The sequence below is a fragment of the Loxodonta africana genome, chromosome 16, assembly GCF_030014295.1.
Source record: "Loxodonta africana isolate mLoxAfr1 chromosome 16, mLoxAfr1.hap2, whole genome shotgun sequence".
NCBI classification, from domain to species: Eukaryota; Metazoa; Chordata; class Mammalia; order Proboscidea; family Elephantidae; genus Loxodonta; species Loxodonta africana.
Window position 1 is genome coordinate 37,544,102 of NC_087357.1, and position 18,560 is coordinate 37,562,661.

At 44.8% G+C, this 18,560-nt stretch overlaps 1 protein-coding gene across 1 annotated transcript in view; it reads left to right on the forward strand.

Moving 5' to 3' along the window:
• TLL2 (tolloid like 2) overlaps positions 1-7,751 on the forward strand; it is a 163,361-nt gene extending 155,610 nt beyond the window's left edge. Inside the window, exons 19-21 of the mRNA XM_003409211.4 lie at positions 2,560-2,773; positions 5,755-6,005; positions 7,552-7,751. Of these exons, the coding sequence (XP_003409259.1) occupies positions 2,560-2,773; positions 5,755-6,005; positions 7,552-7,686 (600 nt within the window). The 3' untranslated portion in view covers positions 7,687-7,751. The remainder of the gene's footprint in view (positions 1-2,559; positions 2,774-5,754; positions 6,006-7,551) is intronic.
• Positions 7,752-18,560: the final 10,809 nt, after the last annotated feature.

Genomic DNA, 18,560 nt, shown 5'->3' on the forward strand with positions numbered 1-18,560 from the left:
CTCTTCCAAGCCTTTATGTAATGTCCCATGCATGTATATGATTGGTGATCTGCTCCCTACGAATTATGGACTAATAATGAGGGAAGAATGGAAAAGAACAAAGAAGGAGGAAGCAATGATAACAAGTGGATGGCCCAGGAATTTCGAGGACGTTTATTTGGGGACAGCGGTGAGGGTGTGGAGGAGAGGTGGGAGCTGGGCAGGTGGCTCTGAAATCGGGTTCCAGGGCTATAGCCCAGGTGTTGCCTGCTCTGTGTTGGATCTGGGCCACAGAGAGGTGAAGAAGATAGGGCACCTCACCACAAGGTGCTCACACGGTCCCACAGTGCAGACTTAGCTGATGCAGGAATGGGCACCTCATAGTCATGGGCTGTCCTTGTCAAAAAGGTTTTTGACAGCTGCTCTTCTGGGTCAGTCAGAATAGCCTTGAATTTGGTGAATTAAAAAGAAATGCATTAGAAAAAGGCACTCCTTCCCCAAGACTGCCATCTGCTGGAAAATGTTTGCAATGGCAATAGTTTATGATGCTAGTGAAGGAATGGCGCCCCATGGGGTTGGGAACATGCAACCTGCACAACTGGAAAACGTGCCTCTGTTTAAGGGTCACAAGTTCATAGTAGATCCAAGAGAGGTCTTTTTTAGTTCTTTGGCTATTTTTCACAGTACTAAAGAACTAAAGTAGTCGATCACAGTGGCTAGAGCTAACTCAGACCTCAGATTTATCTGAGGTTCGTATCCGTACCTGCCAATTTTAGAAAGACGTTATCTTAGAAAGTGAATGGTGACTATATTGTGACTTGAGTACTTCTCACGAAAGCTGTGAGTTGAAAACTTCTCAAGAAATTGATGTTTTACTGCAAGAAGACAGCAGTAGGGTGTCACAAGGCCCTTTGGGGAGCGCCCCGCCTCCCTGGCCCACCGTCTCTCTCCCATCATGTTACCCACGGACTCTGAGCCACCCCTCTCCCACTTCCTGCCCCCCCACCCCGTGTCTGCACCCACCACTTGCTTACCCAAAGCTTCCTTTCTCATTGGTGTGCTGAGCTTTGCCCATGTGTTTGTCATCCCTATGAAAACACATGGTTTTTTTTTTTAATGACCCTTGTACCCCACTCCTCCCACCTCCATCCCTGCACTGGAACCCCAGCCTCCTCTTTTGAGTTGAGCACCTCTCCTACTAATGCCTTCTCTCCTTGCTCTGTCATCTGATCCATGTCTTCGTTTAGCACTGTCCCCTCTCACCTTGGCCCATTTCCCTCGAAGCTGTGGGTCGGCCATCAGTTGGTCATCCACCCATCACCAAGGAGCCCTATGTTTGGGAACTGTGACCCCTGAGAAGCCAGCCTGGTATGTGGGCTGGAATCGTGGGGCTCCTCTGGTCAGTGTCAGGGGACAGTCCAACCATCTCTGCAAGTGTTCAGGGAGGACGAGGAGGAGGGAGGCAGTATACAGTCTGGTGGTGGTTGGGGTGTGGGCCGGAGTCAGGCTGGCTAGGGGTCAAGTCCAGCTCTGGTTTCTCTGGCTGTGTGACCTTAGATAAGCCACCTGACTTCTTTAAGACTCAGTTTTCCATAGTACAAATTGGGGGATAATAATAGCTCTTCCCTCACAGGGTTGTCATAATTGAGATAATGCTGGTAAAGTGCTTAGCACAGGGTTTGGCATGAAAGAAACCCTCAACAAATGTCAGCCACTATGAGTTTGGTGTAGTGGTTAAGAGCTACGACTGCAAACCAAAAGGTCAGTAATTCAAATCCACCAGGTGCTCCTTGGAAACTCTATGGGGCAGTTCTACTCTATCCTATAGGGTCGCTATGAGTCGGTATCCACTTGACGGCAATGGGTGTATGAGCACACCACCATGGGTATTGAGCCTCATCTACATCACCAAAGGACACCAAAGGATTGTACAGTCTAGTGCAGAGGTTAAAGGCAGGGTCTCTGGAACCAGTACGTCAGGGTATGGCCCAGCTCTACCAGTGTGTGACCTTGGCAAATCATCTGATATCCCTGTGCCTCAGTTTTCTCATCTGTAAAGTGGGGATTATCATGACGCACACATCACAGGGTCATAAGGATTAAATGAGGTGATATGTGTAAAGCACTTAAAACAGCTTCTGTAAGCGCTCAGTGGTGGCTGGCTCTTATTTTGTGAGGGTGTGAGGGAGAAGCTGAGTGATATGACGGTAGGAACACAGATCTGGGCAGTCGAAAGTCTAGCTGTGCAGTTTAATAGCTGTCAAAACGTCAGCAAGCTTTGAAACTCCCTGACCCCCCAACATCTTACCTGCAAAGTGGTCAGCGTAGCGACGGCTCATATAACTGCCTCCCAGGGTTGTTTGGGGGAGCAAAAGAGAGGACGTGAGATGACCACATCTGAGTAGAGAGCCTCCCTACCCATGTCACGTAGCATCATGGTGGGCTACACGCCCTCTGCACAGCAGCCTGGAGAGATGCCAGTTCCCCTCTGCACTCCTTTCTCTCCCCGCCCCTGGAGAAGGTGCCCTACCCCGGCTAAGCATCAGACCCTTGTCTTACTTTTCGCTGTTCCCTCCTCAGACATTTAATGAGTTTGAGATTGAGCAGCACCAGGAATGTGCCTACGATCACCTGGAAATGTACGACGGCCCCGACAGCCTGGCCCCCATCCTCGGCCGTTTCTGCGGCAGCAAGAAACCGGCCCCCGTGGTAGCTTCCAGTAGCAGCTTGTTTCTCCGGTTTCACTCGGACGCCTCGGTGCAGAGGAAGGGCTTTCAGGCAGTGCACAGCACAGGTATGGGTGTCTGGATGCTGATGGGGGAAGGGAAGGGGACGGAGGCAAGGACTGGCTCTTATTCTGACTGTTGGGGGGAGGGGAGCGAGGGAAGGAAGGTGTGTGATAAAATGTCCCTTTTCAAATGAAGCATTGGCCATCCCCTCCCCACCACAAGGGAGTCCTGGTAGTAAAATGGTTCGTTAAGCACTTGGCTGCTTACTGAAAGGTTGGTGGTTCCAACCCACCAGCAGTTCCAAAGGAGAAAGTTGTGACAGTCGGCTCCCGTAAAGATTTACAACCTTGGAAACCCTATGGGGCAATTCCAGTCTTTCCCACAGGGTTGCTGTGAGTCAGAATTGTCTCGACAGCAGTGGGGTTTCCCACCATTGGGGAAAAGGTTGTTTTCCTTTAATTTTCCTTAGTCGACAGAATTTAAACTGGGCAACACTTTGTCTGTGCCTCAGTTCTTTCTCCCTCCCTTTCTCCATTTTAAAATTTTGTTTGGAATTTTGTTGGTCCATGAAAACCGAAAGTCTGGGAGCTGAGTGGTGATGAGCAGCCCTTTTTTCCTTCCTAAAAACCAGTTCAGGAAAATGAAAAATATTTGTTCCCCATTATTTTTCCCTTCATTCAAAATGTAAATAACTTTATTGAGTCTTCTGGAGGGACATCTATATGCTTAAAATTTATGTTATCTACTTCATTAAAGGAAACCCGGTGGTGTAGTGGTTAAGTGCTACGGCTGCTAACCAAAGGGTCGGCAGTTCGAATCCACCAAGCGCTCCTTGGAAACTCTATGGGGTAGTTCTTCTCTGTCCTATAGGGTCGCTATGAGTCAGAATCGACTCGATGGCACTGGGTTTGGTTTTTGTTTTTTTGACTTCATCGAATAGATGAATGCCAATGAGAAAACCGGCTCTGCTCTTTTAGCCATTGAAACATTACCACCTGGGACTAGAACCCATGGGACCAACTTTTGACGCTCTGATCCTGACTTTAGATTATGGTCCTTTGGCAAAGCCAGGTGGCTCCATGCAGCCTACTCAGCTTCTGCGGTGCTGTGAGTCTGAGATCCTGATCATGGGATCCTGTGAAGTTTTCTAATCCTTTTAACAGCCCCTTCCCCCATTTTGTTTTCAGAGCAGAAAACATGAATCAGGTAAAACAAAATGGCAGCCAGCTTTCTCAGGCAGTTTAGCTTACTTTGCTTAGCAGAAAATGCTTCTTTGTTCTAGAACCCTCTCAAGCTCTCTGAGGAGTTCTAGCTTCCCCTGGGGAAGTTTAGGAACCATTGACTAGTGATTTTACTTCTTGTCCCTGTAGACAGAAACCAGGAGCGGAGGTCCTTGAGGTGGGGCAGGGTCCTGGCAAGAAATGGTGGGTACACTCAGATGGAATAATTATTTGAGGAGAATTGGAAAAGGGACTGTTTACAAAAGGGTGGGCAGGGTATAGGGAAACCATAAGGGACAGTGCAGCATCCAGGGCTAGTAACTGAAAGGCTGTTACCACCCCCGCCTGGAAGGCAAGAGGAGAGTGGTTCCTGGAACCCGGAGACAGAGAGCTGGGTGCGACAGGAACTGTGACCTCCAGTCGAAGAACACAGCCTGTGGTGATCCTGCAGGGAAGGAACCAGAGACTAAATACCACAACCTCTCTCTCCTGCCTCCCTCTGATCTTCTGCTGGTGTCCCTTTGGCTGAACCCAACAGGAAGACCGAAGACAAGGGGACATCAGCATAGCCTAGTGGTCAGCTTCACAGGGACAGAGCGCGTGGGGAAGGACGAAGGTAGATCTGGGGGGTTAGGTGGAGGTGTCCTGCCTCACTCTGTGCTTGTTTCATTACCACCCACATCTCAGGAATTTGAAATTTCTCATAGACGGCTCAGACCTGGAAGAAATTCTAAGCCAGAGCAAACATGGAACCGAGAGCTGGGCCAGGCTGGGCGTGGCACTGGAGCAGGGCCTGGGAGTGTTCAGAGCCGGACAGCCCAGAATCCACATGAAGGGGCATGGAGCACGTTGAGGGAAGGCTGTGGAATTTCTGTAGCTTTCTAATCTATGACCAGTCTCATTTATTCATGTATATTATGGAAACCCTGGTGGTGTAGTGGTTAAGTGCTACAGCTGCTAACCGAGAGGTTGGCAGTTCGAATCTGCCGGGCGCTCCTTGGAAACTCTATGGTGTGGTTCTACTCTGTCCTGTAGGGCCGCTGTGAGTTGGAATCCACTCGACGGGAGTGGGCTTGATTTTTTTGTTGTTGTTGTTTATTATGTGGTCTCAAGTGGCCTAGACACAAGGAAGCATAGTACCCAAGCTTATCAGGGTCAACCCAGAAGCCAAGGATACAGAATACAAGCCCAAAGTCTGAGGCACAGCTCACCTGTGACACTCACCCAAAAACGGGGTCCTCAAATTTGGCCTATTGTCAATACTCCCAAAGGTAAGAACAGGTCAAGCAGAGGTTTCTAGGTTTGAGTTTCACTTCAGTTCTATTGTGTTTTAGCGCCCTCTGCTGGCAGAAATTACGAAGTAGAGTATGTCAGTCAGGCTGGCATGAGCCCTTCTTAGATGCTTTTAGCACCTCCAGGAAGTGAAGTAGTAAAGACCCAGCCACATCCCAGTGGCCTATCAGACAAACCATTCGCCAGCCTCAAGTCTCCATAACTGGAGAGAGAAAAAAGCAGCCTGTTTTTTTTTTTCTGGTAGCAAGCTCATGTAGCCCCAGAGGCCTTATTTGGCCCAAAATGGGAGCGTGGGACCTTGGCTTGTAAGGGCCAATTTGAACCCCACAGTGAGCTCTGACCTTGCAGCTATGGGCGTCTATTTACTCCTCCATAAAATGGGATGATGAGTCTTGCTTGCACACTTCTACAGGGCAGGCCCAAAGCTTTGTAGAAAAAGCCCATCTGCACGGTGGGTGTGAGGAGAGAAGTGGGTGGGGTGGCACCTGGGCTCTGTGCGCCAGGGGAGCATCACTGCTCTCTCCCTGCTCCAGAGTGCGGGGGCAGGCTGAAGGCAGAGGTACAGACCAAAGAGCTCTACTCCCACGCCCAGTTTGGGGACAACAACTACCCGAGCCAGGCCCGCTGTGACTGGGTGATTGTGGCGGAGGACGGCTACGGTGTGGAGTTGATATTCCGGACCTTTGAAGTCGAGGAGGAGGCCGACTGCGGCTACGACTACATGGAGGCCTACGATGGCTACGACAGCACCGCGCCCAGGCTCGGCCGCTTCTGTGGCTCCTGGGTAAGTCCCAGGGAGGTTGGGCCAGGGTGCAGCAAGGCGTCATAACTAAGTGCATGCGTTGTGGGGTCAGACACACCTGAGTCTCAGTCCTACCCACTCTTGCCGCTTGTTAGCAACAGGCAGGAGGCCCACTCTGCTGGCGCGGAGTGCAGAAAGAGTGAGAACAGTCGGAGAGGAGGTCAGGAGGCAGCAGGGACCAGTTCATGAAGACCTTGTACTAAGGTAACCTCATAAGAGCAACTTGCCTTTTAAGACTTTTCCCCCTATTTTTGCAAAGGGTTTTTTCCCTCCACTTTTTTATTTGGCCTTCAGGCTTTTTTTTTTTTTTAATGTGTTTGCATAGTCCATGTATTCACAATTCTCTCTTTAAGCAAAACCAAATGCCTATGAAAATTACCAGCCACTCTCTTACCATAAACAAAATAATTATGCTCAAGGCCATTGTCTTTTTTCCTTCTCTTTTCTTTTCTGGGCCGCCTAGCCCAGATAGCTTAGGCCTATTTTGTTCACTTTTCCCCAGCACCTGACATAGGGCCTGGCACGTGGTTGGTGCCCAGTAAAAGTGTGCAAGCAGCCAGTTCAGTGTCCTGGTCACTCCCTGACCACTCTGCTGCCCACCCTGGGCCTTTAGCCCTCTCTTTGCCTCTGCCACTAGGACTGATCATGCCAGCTTCTTTAATGTTGGGTAGACTTACATCAGATCATTTTGGAGTCTCTGGTTGTCTTGCACTAAACAGAAACTTGAATTGGCATTTATATGTCTTTGAATAATTTCCCTTCATCTCCCCTTCCTCTCCAAAAGACAAAGGATATTAAGTGTGAGCTAACCATTGCAATGCCTTTAGTAGATAGTCTTTCAAACCATGGGGTCCCTGTGGAAAGGGAAAACGGGAAGTCTCCTGAGCAGTGAAATGTGTGTGAAGCCCGGCTTGGGTCAGCTATAACCTATTGGATAGCAGCCTTGGAACCTTGCTCCCATGCATAGACCACCTGGCCAAACTTTTTGTCCTTGAACAGGGCATAGCCCCCAAGAGTGGTCTTTGTTTTAGGTTTCCTAGGAGGCCATCACCATATTGACTGTGGGTTGGGTGATTCATAGTACTCTATAGTCAGAAAGACCTGAGCTTGGGCCTACCTACCTGTGTAAACTTGAGCCTCAGTTTCCTCAGGTGTAAACTGGAAATAGTGTCCACCTTATAAGGTCGTTGTAAAATTTACGTGAGATAAGATCTGAAAGTGGTTAGCCTGTTGCCTGGCCCATCTATGAGCTTCATGAATAATAGATTCTATATGAGCTGTGTGTCTAGGATTGTCTTGGGGAAACCAGGGTATAGGGAGCTAGCTCTCTGGAACAGAATTTGCAGTGGTTTCCTTTGAAAAGGAGCTTGTTATGATGCCCTTCAGAGCCCCTGGTGCCCAGGGTGCTTCATGGCAGCACCACCCACCCCATGTCCTTGTATAAATTGCTGTCTCATTCTCCTCATTTAAAAGTCCAACTGCAGCCAATTGACTAAAAGCTCCCGGTTGTTCTTTTTCTTTTCCTCAGCCACTGGAAGAAATCTACTCTGCGGGGGATTCCCTGATGATTCGATTCCACACAGACGACACCATCAACAAGAAAGGCTTTCATGCCCGGTACACCAGCACCAAGTTCCAGGATGCCCTGCACATGAAGAAATAATGGTGACGTTCTTGAAAGATGCGAGACTGAGAATGTTTTTACAATAGCACCTTGTGAATCTGCCCTAAAACAATGTACAGTATTTTTCTCAAACAAAAACTCAAAACCAGCCTTAAAGCTATGTACTTGGATAAAAAGACATAATGATGTCTGACCAACAAGGAAGGCAGAAAAGGTTCCTTTTCTTCCAGCTGCAATGGTATTGATGATGGCTTTCAAAGAAAATTGAGTTCAAAGTCACCAAGCATTCAAGCTATGCCTTTTCATATCCAGCCTTCTTGTCTCTTACTCCAGTGATGAAGAAGGCTGGCTCTCAAGTTGGTCATTCTTCTATTTCTGGAAGCAATTCCATAGATGCCAGACTTTGTCCTGGCAACTCAAGCTGTCTTCTGTCTACACTGGGCAATGAAGGTAAAAGCTTGCCTCTGGTTGATTTGTTACAGATTTGGCTGGAGATTTTGCTTTTATTTCTACCCTGGATGTCAACTAGGAACCTGAGAATGTGGGGTGGACGTGAGGACTAAGAAAGGCATTGGGGTAAGTAGTGAACAGAGGGAGCTTTGAGTATAAATGAATCATGGCCTTGAAGTTAGGAGACCTCAAGCTTTCTCTGTGACATCGGCTCTCCTTTTTCTCTTTGGGTTTTCCCCACCTGGTGGTGTGATGGTTAAGCACTCAACTACTAACTGAAAGTGTTACCTGATTGGGGTCCACGCCCTGGAGTAGCCCAGTCAAAGAAATGTACTCCAAGTCAGAAAGAGAAAGTTTACTAGGAAGTAACACCAGTGGGAAGTCTGGCAGCCACACAGGCTGTCTTTGTGGAGACCCGAAAAACAATTTCTACATCAGAGCTTATATATCATTTTTGTGAGGATTACATAGTGTCTTCAAGCACGTAGCTCACAGGTGGTCAAATGAGTATAGATCACAAAACAACTACAAGAAACTATACACTAAAGATATGCATGCTGGACATCTTTATGTTTGTAACAGGCAAAAAAAAAACTTTCATAAAAATCTCTCAGCCAGTGGAACTGACCTAACAAGTTTACTCTGACCGAGATAAGGAGCAAGAAGAAAGTTACAGGCCAAAAGCGCCCCGCAGCCATCCTAGCTGCTGCTTTGCAGGCTGAAGGCCATCTCCCAAGAGAACAAAGAAAAGGAGGGAGACCAGGGCCACAAGAGCCAAGAAGTCCCCCCACCCCTTTGGAAAGAGACTGGTGCAGCTGGTATAATAAAAAAGGACATTGAAAGTGAGACTGTACAAAATGCCAAGCAAAAGAAAGTTATAGGTTACTTAGAGTGTCATCATGCTGATAGTTATGTCAAGCTCTCAGTCGCCCATTTTGAAAAACAGAAAACTGCTGTGAGGTATTAGAGTCACAAAAGGTTGGTGGTTCAAACTCACCCAGTGGCACCATAGAAAAAAGACCTGGCAATCTGCTCCCATTAAGATTACAGCCTAGAAAACTGTATAGGGGCACTTCCAGTCTGCCACATGGGGTCTCTATGAGTCAAAAGCCAACTTGATGGCACCTAAAACAACAGTAGGGGCTAAGAAAGACACCCACCATGAATTCCAGCAGAGACATTGCTGCCAAGAGTCTCCAGTTTGCCAAGAGGAAAACCTCCTGGCTCCTTCTTCTACTCCTTGGCTCAGTCTCTTCGAGAAGACCCAACCTGTGCTTGGGATTCCATGGGCTTAGATGAACATTTCTTCCCCCAGCTTTGGAGGCACTTTCTGTGGCTAACCGTGACCGCTTGATGACCATACAAACTGCATTTGCAAGATGTGCAAAGACATCTTGTGCGGGACCAGTTCAGGTCCCTCATGGGATGAACTGTTGAAAAGTGGTTCATTACAAGTTATGTAAGAATCATCACCTTGTGGAATGAGTCAACTGGTGACTTTCTTCCTGTAACCAATCAGGTTAAAAGGTGCATTTGTAACTTCACTCAGAGTAATTAGCCTTCAATCACCAACTTGCAATCGAAATTCACCACACTTGGCAATCGTTCTAGAGAAATGTAGAGGATGATGTTTACATAATTTCAGAACCTCAAGGTATAATTTAAACAGTGAGGTAGTTTTGAATGGCATTTCATTAAGGCATCTATGGGCATTATGAGCTAAAAGCTGTGGTATGTTAGCTTTAAAAGAGTATTTATGTTGGAATAATTTTTGAATAATGTTTACATAACTGTAAGTCCTGTTTGATTAGTGTTGAACACAGGGCAGTACACGAGACTGGCTTTAGTGAGAGCCAAGATAGCTCCCAAGCACCAGGACTCCTCTGGGACAAATCAACATCACTGTAAACAAAGTATTTGTAAAAGGCTAAGGGTTATATTTTTAAAAAATTAAAGTAAGCCGCAGAGGACTATGTCTGCTTAAAATGATTGCTGGGAATAAAAATAGAATAATACAAAGGTAAAAGAAATGCATGGGAATATTTTTTCCTTAAAAAAAATCAAAGTATTATTATTAATAATTATATATGTCTGTATATATGTATGTATGTAAAGGATCATCTGTCAAAGCCTTAATCAATGCAGTGTGAAAAATGTGGACCCACTGACCATAGCTTTACTATATAGGTATCACTCTGTCTGCCGTAAATTCTCTGCCTCTCTTCTCACCAAGCTCTATTTTGGCGTTTGTTGGCCGCAGATGGAGGTTCAGCCTATATCCTCCTATCATAACATATGGCTGACCTGGCCCAGAGTGAATTTGATACAGCAAATGGAGCAGCTTGTCTCACACCTGGTGAATTCCATTTCTCTGATGTTTGTCTTTTCTGGGATTTTATTTTATCTCATTTTGTTTGTCCACATTGAAAGTGTGATCAGGATGCATAAGTAGTTGTTAGGGTACACATCTCTCCAAGGACACAAAAACTCTGTCGTTTCAACCTTTACGTGTCTAAATAAGATGAAAGTATTAACCGAAAGGTTGACGGTTAGAGTCCACCCAGAGGCACCCCAGAAGAAAGACCTGGTGATCTATTCCAAAAAATCAGCCCTTAGCAACTCTGTGGATCACAGTTGTACTGGGATACCCATGGGGTCGTCATGAGTTGGGGTCAACAGCAACTAGGTTTTTTTTATTCCACAGAAAAGGAAGGGACTCAGAAACAGTCTGTTCTGCCTTGCCTTTGCCACCCTTGTGAAACAATGGCACTTCTTTTTCTCTCTTTTGTATGAACATTTTCAAAATCACACAGCTTCAACAATGACCAACGTATGGCCAAATTGAAACAATGGGACGTTTATGAAAACCCTTATTTAGGCCCTCTGGGAGTGACGTATTCCCAGAAAATAACAAGCTCTGTTGCAGCTGAGGCTGGCCGGGTCACACCCCTGGGAGCTCATGCTCACTGGAATTCATGCACGATACATGTGGTGCCTCAAAGAACACAGCATGGCTTCACCAGAGAAAGCCCATTTAGCAGAAAGAGCCAGGTCCTCTGCTTAGGCTCTCCCAGTTGCTCAGTCATCTTCCTGCAAAGGTGCCTGAAAGCAGTTGAAGGAGGTAGAGAACATTGCCCCAGGCTGCATTGCCTTTTAATTGGGTGCCAGGCCTTGGGGATGTCACAGAGTTCCAAGACTAGTTTCAGTTCAAGGAATTATCTTAGGACAAACCGATGAAATATTTGGATCTGGGACTCCAGCCTGATGTAATCCTAGGGTAATCTGTTCTCACAGAGTTAGAACCTGGGTCCCAGTGCAGGGAAAGGGCCAGAAATCAACTCTGGCCAGTGGAATTTCTCCAAACAGAGAAAACGAGACTACGCATTGGTTCACTACAAGATTAATTCTTCTAAAGTAGTTTCTTAACACTCACAAGTTGCTCAACCTGTTTAAATAATTTGTATAAGCCTGTTAACTAGCAAATTTACACTGGCATTTAATGTTGATCTGGTCCATTTGTTGACTCAAATAATTTATGGTATTGTTATTGTTCCGTTTGCCAACAACTGTTCCCTTGGCGTCAGCAGATGTTTTTAAAAAGTTTCCTCTGTAGACTGAACTTTTGAACAATAATCCCAAGTGTCTAAAATGTTTCTTTAAAAAAAAAAAAAGAAATGTTTAAAGTGTGTATCTATAAATATATGGGTATTTTTTATTTTGTGTAATTTTACATTTCACGAAATGCTGTCAGCTTCAAAGGGAAAGTGGAGAGGAGCTAACATGTCTCTATCTAGAAAGATCGTTTCATTAAAGAATGTGAATTTATTGATGTGTCTTGGGTTAACATGAGTAGTTCAACCAAGATTGGTCTTCTTGGTGATAATTTCCTCTAAATACCACAGGAATTTGAGGACGATATTAAAAGGGGAACCATCTCTGTGGCCTTCCACTCTCTGGTGATTATCCAAGTGTCTGGCTCCAGAACATCATGGGCCCAGAAGATCATGAGCAAAGCTAAAGATGGCTTTCAAAGCTGCCCCCTTCCTTGGACCCAAGCAAGGTGGACATCTGGCACTATGCATAATTGTGGTGGAGATGGTTGCTGATGCAACAGTTACAGACTTTGGGGTGGTCTGTGTAGGCGTCCCTGTCCCTCAGTTCCCCTCTCCACCCTTCTCCACCTGATCGTGTGACATCTGACATAAGACTGAAGGTCACAACTCTTATAAGGTGGCCCTCTCTCTCCAGGTTGTGGTGGCCACTCCTTTTACCTGCCCCTTCAAGCCTAGGAGGCGAAATGACCCCCACTGGCCTAACCCTGGTATACTGCTCTATCCCCCAAAAGGATCTTTATAAATAGTCCTTTTAGTAAGCCATCCTCAAATATAGTAAATTAAGTATATCATCTGTTTCCTGCTGGGACCCGGGCTGTTACAGGTCATTTCTTATGCAAGGACAGAGACTACATATAATCAAGGCCATATTATTTTAGACTGATATCTTAGGCCAGGTTCTCTACAGAAGCAAAACCAGTGAAGCTTATATATGTATAGATATATAAGTATATCTATATATATTTGGGTACATAGAGAGAGCGAGAGACTTAAGGAAATGGCTCACGCAGTTATTGAGGCTGGCAAGCCCCAAATCCATGGGTCAGGCATCAGGCTGGAGGCTTCTCCTGACTCAAGTAGCTGCAGGAGCTGATGAACCCAAGATCAGTAGGTCAAATGGTAGGCTGCTGGCTCACAGGCTCTGAAGGCTGACAAATCCCAAGATATGCAGGTAGGATGCTAGCTCAAGTCCCAAGAACCAGAGGTCAGATGATGATGGCCCAGATGCAGGATCCAGAAGGAAAGCCTTGCTGGAACATCCATTTATATACTGGAGGCAGGCCACACCCACAAGAAAACTCCCTTTCAACTGATTTGTTGCTCACAGCAGATCTGTTTATGAAGTTGATTACATCATTACATAACTGCCAAACTACATTGTAACTGTGAAACCACTGAGAATCATGGTCAAGCCAAGTTGACACACAAGCTTAACCATTACAGTTGACTAGATGAAGAGGCTTTTGGACATGTTTGGAGTTTAGTGGCCTATATCAGGGAAGGGTAATATGGGACTATGTTCTTACAAAAACTCAGATTAGTCTTAATTCATAGTCCTTCAACACATGCAACTGTTTTGCGCTGTATGTAGAATCTCCAGGTTTTATGACTTCTGTCCTTTTGCAGCAGTCCCTAGTTTATCTATCTGTCTCTTTCTGTCTCTATCTATGTAGATATCTAGCTATCTATCACTTATATCCATATATCTAAGAAGCCCTGGTGGCACAATGGTTAAGCGCTTGGCTGCTAACCAAAAGGCTGGCGGTTTGAATCCACCAGCTGGTCTGCAGGAGGTAGATGTAGCTGTCTGCTTTTACAGCCTTAGAAATCCTATGGGGCAGTTCTACTCTGTCCTATAGGGTGGCTATGAGTCAGAATTGATTCAATGGCAATGGGTTTATTTTTTTAATTATCTATCTCTCTGTCTATGTATCTATCTACCCTCAGCAAGGTCCATCTCCTCTTCTGGACCTAAAGTAAGAGCACCAATGGTGGAAGAATGTGAGTGCTTGGTGTATCCGTCAGGATAGGCTAGCTTATGCTGCAACAACAAACAACCCGCAAATATCATAACAAAGGCTTATTTCTTGTTCACACTACATGTCAATTTCTGGTCATCTGGAAGCTCTTCCATGCCATCCTCAGTCAGCACTCAGGTTGATGGAGCAGCTACCATCTGGAGCATTGTCGGTTTCTATGGCAGAGGGAAGGAGTGTGACAAATCACACACTGGCTCTTGAAGCTCTGGCTAGAAGTGATATATCACTTCTACTCAGATTTCATGGCCAAAGCAAGTCATATGGCTACACTTAACTCCATAGTCCAGTTCTCTGCTCCAGTTGTAATTCTAGAACAAGATGAACTAAAAATATTTGGTGGACAGCACTAATGACTCTCACATGTGACATTTATATCTAGGGAAATGACCAGGGTTATTCTGTTTGTTTTAAAATGCCCTACTTCATCACTGACATTTTAGATAAAGATTTCTGAAAATCAGAATTAAGTCCATCTATCATTTAGAACCCCTGCGTGTGTGTCAGTTTGTCATACTATGGGGGCTTGTGCATTGCTGTGATGCTGGAAGCTATGCCACTGGTATTCAAATACCAGTAGGGTCACCCATGGTTTCAGCTGAGCTTCCAGACTAAGATAGACTAGGAAGAAGGACCTGGCAGTCCACTTCTGAAAAGATTTAGCCAATGAAAACTTTATGAATAGCAGCAGAACATTATTTTGATATAGTGCTGGAAGGTGAGCCCCTCAGGTTGGAAGGCACTCAAAAGATGACTGGGGAAGAGCTGCCTCCTCAAAGTAGAGTGAACTTTAATGATGTGGATGGAGTCAAATTTTCAGGACCTTCATTTGCTGATATGGCATGACTCAAAATGAGAAGAAACAGCGGCAAACATCCATTAATATTCAGAACGTGAAATGTACAAAGTATTAATCTAGGAAAATTGAAAGTCCTCAAAAATGAAGTGAAAGACATAAACATTGATAACATAGGCATAAGTGATCCGAAATGAACTTGTATTGACCATTTTGAATCTGACAATCATATGGTCTACTATGCCAGGAACAACAACTTGAAGAGGAATGGCGTTGCACTCATCATCAAAAAGTGCATCTCAAGATCTATCCTGAATTACAACACTGCCAGCGAGAGGATAATATCCATATGTCTACAAGAAACCAGTTGATATGACTATTATTCAAATTTATGCACCAACCAATAAAGCCAAAGATGAAGAAATTGAAGATTTTTACCAACTTCTGCAGTCAGAAATTGATAGAAAATGTAATCAGAATACATAGATAATTACTGGAGATTGGAATGCAAAAGTTGGAAACAAAGAAGAAAAATCAGTAGTTGGAAAATATGGCCTTGGTGATAGAAATGATGCCAGAGATCGAATGATAGAATTTTCAAGACCAACAACTTCGTATTGCAAATATCTTTTTCAATAACATAAACAGTGACTCTACACATGGACCTCACCAGATGAAATAAACGGGAATCAATTCGACTACACCTGTGGAAAGAGGCAATGGAAAAGCTCAATATCATCAGTCAGAACAAGGCCACGGGCCTATTGCAGAACAGACCATCAATTGCTCATACGCAAGTTCAAGTTGAAACTGAAGAATATCAGAACAAATCCACGAGAGCGAAATTACAACCTTGAGTATATTCCTCCTGAATTTAGAGACCATCTCAAAAACAGGTTTGACAAGTTGAGCACTAATGACTGAAGACCACATGAGTTGTGAAATGACATCACGGACATCACACATGAAGAAGCAAGAGGTCATTAAAAAGACAGGAAAGCAAGAAAAGTCCAAAATGGATGTCAGAAGAGATTCTGAAACTTGCTCCGAACGCCCAGTAGTTAAAGTGAAAGGAAGAAATAATGACATAAAAGAGTTGACAAGAAGATTTCAAAGGGCAGCTCGAGAAGATAGAGTATTATACTGACATGTGAAAAGAGCTGCAGATAGAAAACCAAAATGGAAGAACATGTTCGGCATTTCTCAAGCTGAAAGAACTGAAGAATAAATTCAAGCCTCGAGTGGCAATACTGAAGGATTCTATGGCGAAAGTATTAAACAACTCAGGATGCATCAAAAGGAGATGGAAGGAATACACAGAGTCACTATACCAAAAAGAATTGGTTGACATTCAACCATTTCAGGAGGTAGCATACGATCAGAAGCCAATGGTACTGAAGGAAGAAGTCCAAGCTGCACTAAAGGCACTAGCGAAAAACTAGGCTCCGAGAATTGAGGAAATACCAGTTGAGATGTTTCAACAAACAGATGTAGCAATGGAAGTGCTCACTCATCTATGCCAAGAAATTTGGAAGGCAGCTATCTAGCCAACCAACTGGAAGAGATCCATATTTATGCCTATTCCCAAGAAAGGTGATTATACCGAATGCAGAAATTATCGAACGATATCATTAATATCACACGCAAGTAAAATTTTGCTGAAGATCCTTCAAAAGTGGCTGCAGCAGTACATCAACAGGGAACTCCCAGAAATTCAGGCCAGGTTCAGGACGTGGAACCAGGGATATCATTGCTGATGTCAGGTGGATCCTGGCTGAAAGCAGAGAATACCAGAAGGATGTTGACCTGTGTTTTATTGACTATGCAAAGGCATTCGACTGTGTGGATCATAACAAATTATGGATGACATTTTGAAGACAGGGAATTCCAGGACACTTAACTATGCTCATGAGGAACCTGTACATACATCAAGAGGCAGTTATTTGAAGAGAATAAGGGGATACTGCATGGTTTAAAGTCAAGAAGGGTATGCAACAGGATTGTATCCTTTCACCACACCTATTCAATTCTATGCTAAGCAAATAATCCAAGAAGCTGGACTATATGAAGAATAAAGAATGGGGCATCAAGATTGGAGGAAGATGCATTAACAACCTATGATATGCAGATGATACAACCTTGATTGCTGAAAGTGAAGAGAACTTGAAGCACTTACTGACAAAGATCAAAGACCACAGCCTTCAATACGGATTACACCTCAACATAAAGAAAACAAAAATCCACACAAATGGACCAATAAACATCATGATAAACAGAGAAAAGATTGAAGTTGTCAAGGATTTCATTTTACTTGGATCCACAATCAACACCCATGGAAGCAGCAGTCAAAAAATCAAAAGATGCGTTGCATTGGGCAAATCCGCTGTAAAAGACCTCTTCAAGGTGTTGAAAAGCAAAGATGTCACCTTGAAGACTAAGGTGCGCCTGACCCAAGCCATGGTGTTTTCAATAGCCTCCTATGCATGTGAAAGCTGGATGATGAATAAAGAAGACCGAAGAATTAAGGCCTTTGAATTGTGGTGTTGGAGAAGAATATTGAATATACGATGGACTGCCAAAAGAACAAACAAATCTGTCTTGGAAGAAGTACAACCAGAATGCTCCTTAGAAGCGAGGATGGCGAGACTTTGTCTCACATACTTTGGACATGTTATCCAGAGGGACCAGTCCCTGGAGAAGGACATCATGCTTGGTAAAGTAGAGGGTCAGTGAAAAAGAGGAAGACCCTTAATGAGGTGGATTGACACAGTGGCTGCAACAATGGTCTGAAGCATAACAAAGATTGTGCAGATGGTGCAGGACTGGGCAGTGTTTCGTTCTGTTCTACATAGGGTCACTGTGAGTCAGAATGGACTCGATGGCACCTAACAGCAACAACATCATTTAGAATGGTCCAGCCCTTTAAACTGATCAGTTGTTGCCTACAAAACCAACAGTGTGATTGAACTTACACAAATTTAAATGATGGCGAACCTCAGAGCTGTACGTCCTGACCTCTCACCCACTCAGGGCATTCCTTACACAATTTCTAGGTAGATGATTCTCAGGCCTTTAACACACTCTTCCTTCTAGAGGAGGAGTACTCACTCATTTTGCCCATCCCCTCTCCTTTTGATAACAGCACCCAAGATCCTTTTGCAGAACTACCTCTTCTCACATTGGAGGGACTTGCATTGGGGGCAGGGGCGGACCTGTCAGTCAAGTGTCATATCCTCCTTGGACATATGATCGAAGCCAGGCCAATCTGATCCTCTTCCTGGAATATGAGTCTTGATTGGAGGAGCAAAAGGGCTGAGAGATTTTGGAGCTCACTTTCTCTAGTAGCTGCTACTGAATCCTGGTGAACAGCCTAGCTCTGTCTTTCCAGAATCTGGTTCCTTGGTCCTATCTTCCATTTTGCAAGCTCCACTACACCCAACCAATAAACTCCTCTTCTTCTTAAATTAATCAGAGTCCAGCTTGTTGCTTCCGACCAGAGAACCATTTTTGATGCAGAGAATGCCAGAGCACCACTTGAGGAAGGTGTTAGCAATTCTTCTAAGGAATAATGTATCCATTAGAAGGAAGTGTTGGTGATCAGTGGAAGCATAGCAAACAAAAAGTCATCACTGGCCTTGTCCTCCATAAACAGCCTAGCCAGAGGGTACTAAGACCATAAACTTGAACTCTTTGGTCCAATTCTCTAGTCCTGTTGTGACTCCATGCCCACCAAACAAATTTATAAGAATTATTTGTACCAGCTGTTGTTGTTAGGTGCCGTCCAGTCAGTTCTGACTCATACTGACTCTATGTATAGCAGAATAAAACACTACCCGGTCCCGCACCATCCTCACAATCGTTATGCTTAACCTCATTGTTGCAGCCACTGTGTCAATTCATCTTGTTGAGGTTCTTCCTCTTTTTTGCTGGCCCTCTACTTTACCAAGCATGATCTCCTTCGCTAGGGACTGATCACTCCTGATAACATGTCAAAAGTACGTGAGACGTAGTCTCGCC